The sequence below is a fragment of the Besnoitia besnoiti genome, chromosome I (assembly GCF_002563875.1).
Source record: "Besnoitia besnoiti strain Bb-Ger1 chromosome I, whole genome shotgun sequence".
Classification (NCBI taxonomy): domain Eukaryota; phylum Apicomplexa; class Conoidasida; order Eucoccidiorida; family Sarcocystidae; genus Besnoitia; species Besnoitia besnoiti.
The window spans coordinates 2,196,483-2,204,496 of record NC_042356.1 but is presented as its reverse complement, the minus strand read 5'-3'; the positions used below and the strand labels follow the sequence as shown (position 1 = coordinate 2,204,496).

Genomic DNA, 8,014 nt, shown 5'->3' with positions numbered 1-8,014 from the left:
ATGGCGGCCCCAGGCTCTGGGGCGCTTCCAGGGGGCTTTCCGGGTCTCTGGACCCCGCAGGCGGGCCCGTTCCAGGTGCCGGCGACCCGACCTGGCTTCACGAACCTGATGGGGGGTGCGCCCGCGCTGGGCGCTGCGACCCCGCTCGGGGCGCAGGCCCCTGCGCCGGGCGGGGGGGGGAGTGCGTCGTTCAATCCGGCGGGCGGCGTGTACATGGACATTGACACGTATTTAGCCTACGCACAGCAGCAGTACACGAATCACTATTTTAGCACGTTGCGGCAAATGTACCCGCCCGAGGTTGCGATGAAGCAGGCCCAGGAGTGCGTCGAAAAGTTGAAGGCCAACGGCTTCTTTGACCAGCTCAAGTCACAGTACCAGGCAAGTCTCGCTGCGACGGGCTCGGCGTACGTGAGCCAGAAGCCGCAGGAGCTGCCGGCGACACCAACCTCACCGGCGGCGCCCAACACACCGACGCCTCTCCCACGTGGCGGTCAGACACCCCAGGACCTGCAGAAAGCTGCAGCGCAGCAGGGGCGCGTGACCTTCTCTCTCAAAGTGAAGAAGATCCGCGGCGGGCAGCCGGACGCTCCGGGGTCGCCTCATGCGCCGGCGGCGGTGCCAGCTGCGGGCCCGGGGCCTACGGGAGGGGCTCCAGGGGGCGTCTGCTCGCCCACAGGGGCTCCGCCGCCTCTGCCTTCGAGTCCGTCTCCTTACGCCGGTGCCGGAGTCGCGGGGTCTCCAGGGGGCTGCGCCTCCGCAGCGGGGGCTGGCGCTACGCCGGCGAGCGCGGGTGCGTCGGCCTCTGTGCCCCCCTGGGCTGCGGCGAGCGCCTCGGCTGCCATTCCTCCTTCTGCACTTCCCAGCTACGGCGCATACTACCAGCAGATGCTTCAGGCGCAGCATCAGCAACAGGCGCTGCGCCATCAGCAGATGCTGTATTCGCAACAGGCACAGCAGATGCATTCGCATCCCTCCATGGCACCCGGCGGGCTGCCGCAGGGCCAGGCGGCGACGTATCCGTCAAACATGTACAACCCAGCGGCTGCGGGGTTTCCGGGCGCGCCGCCGGGGGCTTCGCCGATGGGCTCTGGGGGGCTGCAGCAAGTCCCCGCACCTCCGCCGATTCCGCCCTACACGGGAGGGGCGCCGCTCGCCCCGGCAGCGCCTCATGCGGCCGGCTCCATCGAGAGCGCGGTGCAAGCTGCGGCGAAGGCAGCTGCTGCGGCTGTGGAGGCAAAACACCGCAACATTCAGGGCCTGCGCGGGGCCGGGGCTGCGGGCGTCGACCCTGTGGCGAGTGCTCGCGACCAGGCGCTGAAGCGCGCCGCTGAGATCACCAAAGACATCGAGGAGCGGAGAAAGCAACAGCTGCTCTCGACGCAAGCCTTCTCGATCTGGCTGCAGAAAGTCCACTCTATACACTTGGCGGTAAGGAAAGGAATCACGGGAGAAAAAACGCCCCTCACGGCCCCAACCTTCCTGGGCATTGCTCATGTGTCTTTTCGCGCCCGCCGCCAGCTTCCACGTACCCACGATTGGGGCGGTGTGGGCTGGATTTCGGTTTGCAGGGAGAGAAAGGCCTCGACTGGCGTCGCGCTGTGAATCTCTACAGCCAGAAAATGACAAATGCCTACCGGTGAGCTCTGCGAGTTTCCGCGGATGATGCAGCGCTGACGTTTGAGGGAAAAAGTGAGGTCGCTCTCGTCCAGACTACAATAGCAGCCTCATCTAGCGCCTGAGTGGCGGACTGTCCGTACACTTGGCTTCTGGTTTGACTTCTGTTTCGCTCCAGGCAAGGCTTGCTGGGCGGTCGAGACTGGACCGCCCAGCCCGTTCCTTCGGAGGAGGAAATTCGCGGCGAAGTCGCGAAACTCGATCTTCTTAACCAGATGACACGCGACCGCCACAGCCCCGACGCCGACGCAGCGGATAGAGACCGAGACGGTGAGCGTCGCTTCAGTCTCTGCAAGGCACTAGCCTATGCTTTTTGCGTATAGACATCAGTTGATAGGCACATATCCGTATATGTATTTTTATGCGTAGAATGTGGAGGTCGCACCTAGCCATGAAGACTGTAGGCCTTTGCTGGCTGGAAGCCGCTTACACACTCATGGAGTGCCTTGCGAGTGTGCCCTAAAGCAGTGCTAGGCCCTGTGTCACGTGAGTGTTCGACTGGAAACGTCTCCGCGTGCCTGTGTTGTTGTATCTCGCTAGCTGCCTACAACCTGCCCATTCACATGGAAACACTCGAGTTAATCGGTCGTGGACGTCTGCGTGGCGGCAGCCGCGCTACCGGCGTTCTGTTGTCTCCTTTCTTTCTGCGTGACGTTTTTTTTTCTCGCGTGCACTTGGGCTCGGTGTGTTCATACTCGTACGCAGTCGGCGGGAGCCGGACCGCGCGGCGCGAGGGCGAGCGGGCCCGAGGGAGTCGGAGTCGGAGTCGGAGTCCGCCGTATGGCGGGGCGAGCCATTTTGCGCGGAACGGAGACAGGAGCTTGAGCGCGTATCGCCACCGCACCTCGAGCCCGCGCAGCGGTGACGGCTGGCGAGGGCGCAGCGAAGAGCGTCTCGATGACGATCGCAGTCCTTCAGAAAGCGCCGCGCGCGCGCGGCGGGGTGAAGAAGATTTCATCTCTCTGTCAGACAAATGGAGCGACCGCGGAGCTGGCGGGTGAGGGCGACGGGCGAGCGGGAGCACAGAGGGAGCAGCACCAGCACAGCGGGGGCTTCCCCCTCGAGCTGCTAGGTGGGGCGGCAGCGTTTCAGGCTTTTCACGCAGGCACTTTTTTTTCTTTCGTGCACACCGCTACCGTCTGCAAGTCGCCGTACCCAGACAGGCGCGTCGAATTTACACCCGTATGCGCCTCAATTGTGCATCCGCCGCCGTGGCGCATCCTCTTGTTTTCTGCCTCGTCTTTGTCCTCTCTCACGCGCCCAGAGGGGCGAGGCGTGCGCCGCTCACGCGTTGCGCTGCTTGGTTTCGCCTTTTTCGCAGGAAAGCGCGAGCGAAGGCGCGGCAGGTGCAGCTTCAGTGGCGGGGGACGCGCGCCGAGCGGGCGAGCGCGTCCGCAGACCGGAAGGACGCTGCCTCGATGTTGATCAAATGCACGCCGCAGGAGGAGCAGAAGCGCCTCCAGCGCATGAACCGCTTCGGCCCCAACGCGAGGTCGGGCCCCGCAGCCTCCGCCAAGGTGAGACCAGCCGCCTGAGGCCGTGCAGAAAGTCCCACGCTGCGAGAGAGAGGGCGAGCGCCTCCGAGGAACCGCGGCACCTCTGAGTCGACCCCATGCAGCGCACGTATTAGCTAAGTGCTTTGAAGCGGGGAAAACTCCTGCGAGATGTCCGAGGGGAGCTCCGACAGTTGACACAACTGGACACGCGTCGGCCGTGTCGAGTCGCAACTGGGAGGACGTGCTGGGGCAAAGCAGGTGCGGCATGTTGCTGAGATTGAAGACGGCAGACACAGATCTCATGAGGGGGGGGGGAGGCGAGCACACAGCGGAGACGGAGGGGCGCCCGTACTTCGAGAGTTCGAGCGACCGAGGTGCGCTGCTCGAGAGAGCGCAGCAGGCACGCGAGCGAGGGTGTGAGGCGCCGATGGCGCTCAAGTTGAAGAGGCCGCGGCCGGTGGTTGCTGGAGAGGGCGCGGTCGCGCTGAGTCGTGCGTTTGGAGTCTAGCGTGCGTCCCGCGTTCGTCTGAGTGTTTTCTCCGCAGGATAGCGTTTACAAAGTCTCCTGGATGGAAGGCTCCGCGTCGCCCTCGTCGGCGGCCGGGCTCTCGTGGCAGCAGAAGCTCGAGATCGCGAAAAGCACGGAAAAAATCGTTGGCACCAGCACCGCGCTGGAAAAGAACTACCTGCGCCTGACGAACGCCCCAGACCCTGCCACGGTGCGTCTCTAGGAAAAATATCCACAGCCGCAGCGGGGCCGGCGCACGCGCGGATCTCTCTGCACCCTCTCTTCAGACCACAGACTCTCTCTTGCTCTCCTCCGTGTCTCAAACGGTTGATTACTGTCCAGGATTTTCATTTCGCCATATAGATGTGCAGACTTGTGTGTGTTTTGGTTCGCTGCGGAGTCTGCGCGCATGCGGCCGGTCGGTAAGAGAGTTCCCTGGAGGGCGCATTGGGGGAGGGGGGGGAAAGAAATGGGGGAGTGGGCGTTGTCTCTTGGCTCCTTGTTTTTCTTGCGAGTGGAGGAAAGACTCGGCTCCCTCCGGCTGTGTTTTGGGTTCAGGTTCGGCCGCCGGAGGTGCTTCGCCGGTCGTTTGAGTTGATTCTGAGGAAGCACCGCGAAGGCGCCTCCTGGCGCTACGTCGAGGAGCAGTTCCGCAGCATGCGGCAAGACTTGACTGTTCAGGGAGTGAAGGACGACTTCTCGCGCAAGGTTTACGAGACGAACGGGCGCTTGGCGCTCAGCTACCACGATCTGGGGCAGTTTAACCAATGCCAAACGCAGCTTCGCGACCTCTACAAGCGCCTTCAGGTGCCCGAGGACGACCCCGACAGGGTGAGGAAAACGCGAAAAAAAACTAACGAGAAAAACCCCGGAAAGCGGCTCGAAATTAGAGACGGCTGCTGGAAAATCAAAGGGATGCGGATGCCCCCGGCACAAGCAGATCAAAGCCCCGCAATCGATCTACAGGACTGGTAGCTGCTCTTTGCATGCATGGTCACGCTATAGAAACTACGTTCGTGGGTAGAAGAGGGGAGAAGGCAGAGACGGAGACGCTTGGAGGGTGCATTCGTTTTTGAAAGTGATCGAGGGTGATATCGAGAGGCGCAAAACGCTTCGGAGAGAAGGAATGAAGAAAGCCGTGAACAGCGGAGGGCGGGCGTCTTGGGTTGTTTCAAGCCCAGGGTGAATTTATGTATTTTGTTGTGCGTGTGCGCTCCTTCGTTTGCGTGTTTTCGCAGCTCGAGTATCTCTGCTACCGCCTCGTTTACATGGCGCTCCAGGGCATGCGCCTTGACGTCCTGCGCGTCATGTGTAAGTGAAACAACCGTCTCACATCTCGCTGTTGTTCATTGTCTTTTTTGATTTCTTTTGCATCGGCACTTACACACACACACACGCGTCGGGCTCCGTACGCGATTTTTTCTGTCGCCTGTATCAGCATGCGGACACGCCTGCTGCGCCTGGTGGTGATAGCATCCGGCGTCCCTCTCTTTTCTGGGCGTCTCCGCTCGTCTGTTGTCCGCTTTTTGTCCCCTTCAGAGTTTCGCCCCTTGCGGTGGCGTTGCTGCGACGACCGCTCGCTTTCTGCTGGGTGTCTCGTCTCACTCGGGGGCATACATGCGAACCTCCGTTTCGTTTTCCGCGCGTCTGTGCGTGGCCGCTGGCTCGCGGCTCGTCTCTCGCGTCAAAGTGTCGCGTTTCCCTTCCATTTGCCTTCTGTATCTACGCACCCCCTCAGCGGAGATGACGACTGCGGAGCGGCGGAACTCGAACGTCGTGTACGCGATGAAGGTTCGCCGCGCGCTGGCGGACGGCAACTTCCGTCGCTACTTTTACCTCGCAACCATCGGACCGCATCAGACGAAGCACCTCTGCGAAATCTTCGAGCCACGCGTGCGCATGCTGGCCCTTGTCACGATGGCGAAGTACGCGACAGGCACCTCCTCCAACGCAGCCGCTGTCGCGAATCGAGGCGACATTCGTTTTCTTCGCGTGCCGTTTCGTTTGAGTTCTTTATGCCGACGCCGAGGGAGGGGTATGCCTCCCGCCTCTGCGCCTTGCCTGGTGCAGCGTCTCCTCTGTTTTGAATCGCGTTGACCAGCCGTTCGGCGAATGTCTCCTTTTCGCTCTCTGCCTCTTTTCTCTGCCTCTCTCCGCGCTGCCCCGGTCTCAACCCGATTCGCAGATGTCAGCTGCTTATGTCGGGTTCCCTGCTGCGTGTCGCGTTCGCAGGGCGTCGCGGGCGCTTCAGCCGCGGAAGGTTCAGGAGGAGCTCAATTTCGGGGACCTCGAAGAGACTCTCGCCTTCCTGCGGCGCGAGGAGGCGGTGTTCACGCCAGACGGAAAGGTGGACAGCAAGCGCAGCCTGCCAAACTTTGAGAAGTCCTCGCTGCTCTCGAAGAAAGTCAAGGCGATGGGCTAGCGGAGGCAAGCGCGTGGCGCTCCGCAATGCGGGTGCGCGGGCGACAGCCACACAGAAGGAGGACGCGGAAGGCAGACGCGCGTCGACGCTCGCGGGACCCACAGAGTGCAGGAGGGAGACAAGGGTGACAGGCAGCCCGAAACGCGCAAAAGAAGCCTACAAGAAATCCACCGGAAGTGCAGTCTGCAGGGCCTTTCGCCTCGCTGCCAAGATAGGCCATAGGAGCGGGGGGGCGGGGGGGGGGGGGTCTGAGGAGGTCGCCAGAATCTACAGGAGTTCTCATCCGCAGTGCCTTGCCTCGACGCGCGCGCGCCTCGCGCCCGCGGCCAGTGTCAGGAAACGTTTTTTCCTAAATCTTTCGAGCATGCGAAGTGCCTTGCGCGCACGCGGAGGGCCTATGACGCCTCTGTGGTGAAGTCGTCTGCTCGGCCGGGCAGAATCGCAAGGGCGTGATGCAGCCAGCCGCGCGCCTACGCCGCGAGGCCCTCTAGACTGAGTCGCGTGTTGCTGCAGGGTCTGTAGAACGCGTTGCCTGCGCGTCTGGCCACCTCTGCGGCAGCGCGCCTTCCTAGGTGCACACAAGAGAGGCATCTGGAGTACTTTTGGCACTAGAATATTTTCGTTTACTCGAATTGAGTCGGACAGTTCCGGATCGCAAATCACATGTATAGAGACGATAGGTTCTTATAGCTTAATGACGCTACAAACACACAGTCCGCGAAACGCGCAGATGCGAGTCGAAGCAGGCACGTGGATAGTGTTTCGAGGATTTAGGCGGCGACGGCAGAGCCGCATCCCTGGCTGAGGCTTCAGTCGTTTGACTTTGCCTCGGATTGGCGTGCTCGGCTCGCGACTTTGTAGTCACTTCTCCTCCCGTTCTCAGGACACCGCTGATTCCAGACCAACTCGTTCGCATGCGCGTGGAAGCCCTACATAGGATACGATAGACTGTTGAACGTCAAAAGGCCTTCGCATCTATAGCTAGACATCTTCTGCAGCTCTGCCTTGCGCACTGGAACTAATCCGCAGCTTAACCCTGTGTTGTGAATTCCATTGAACTCACGTCCCTGTCGTGTATGTATGAATCTGTTCATGGTGTCAAGACCCTTGGATCTACTTAGTTTGCTCTTTTGCATGCGCCGATAGCCGGGGATGCGCAGGCCCTGCAGCTGCGCCGAGAACTATGCCGTTCGTAAAAAGGCAAGGTGGCGCTTCTTCGGTTGCGCATTGCTTGCGTTTTCGCTCTCGGGGTTACGGAAAAATTCATTTGAAAAACAAAAGAAGAGAAATAGGTTTGTGGTTCACACAGCGACATTGAGCACGCGCGGAGGTCACTGAGAAGAAAACACACCCGAGCCCCGCGCTGTGCGTTGCAGAAAAAATCACTTTTCTTCGAAGCGGGGAGATCGCCCCGGCTTTCGTCCTCCACACAGGCCCCGCGCCGCAGGCGCTTCAGGCTCGCGTCTCACTCGTGCCTCGACTCGCGCGGTTGCCTCTTGACAGAAAAATTCGATAAGCGAAGCCGAATAGCGCCCGCCGGCCTTTTCGCAGCAGGCGGCGGCGCCGCAGGCGCGTCGGAGCGAGAAAAGGTGAACAACCAAGAATAAGGCCTCCTCACGGCGCGATCCCCCGTGTTTCAGCGCTTGCGCGTCTGGTCAGGTCTCTGTATCCGGGTGCGAAGGCCATTAGAAATCCGTCGCTAAGCGTGACGACGCGTTCAGCTCGAGAAATACACAGGCAGTGGCAACGCACCGTGTGTGCTTGCCGTCCTTTCTCAAAATTCGGCTTGCAGAAGAAAACAACTCGCTCACGAAACACCGAGTCCAACTCGTGTCGCCTCTGTGCGAGAACGAAAGCCAGGTGAGGAGACCGCGGACAGCAGATCCGAGAACTCCACGGCAGGCTTCTAGG

At 61.2% G+C, this 8,014-nt stretch overlaps 1 protein-coding gene across 1 annotated transcript; it reads left to right on the top strand.

Moving 5' to 3' along the window:
- Positions 1 to 6,103, top strand: BESB_003270 (SAC3/GANP family protein; the record flags this gene model as incomplete). The annotated part of the gene is made up of 10 exons (XM_029359082.1): positions 1 to 1,431; positions 1,572 to 1,639; positions 1,796 to 1,962; positions 2,383 to 2,674; positions 2,999 to 3,194; positions 3,719 to 3,892; positions 4,240 to 4,512; positions 4,920 to 4,992; positions 5,420 to 5,606; positions 5,914 to 6,103. The coding sequence occupies 10 exons, from the start codon at positions 1 to 3 to the stop codon at positions 6,101 to 6,103; spliced, it is 3,051 nt and encodes a 1,016-aa protein (XP_029221995.1).
- Positions 6,104 to 8,014: the final 1,911 nt, after the last annotated feature.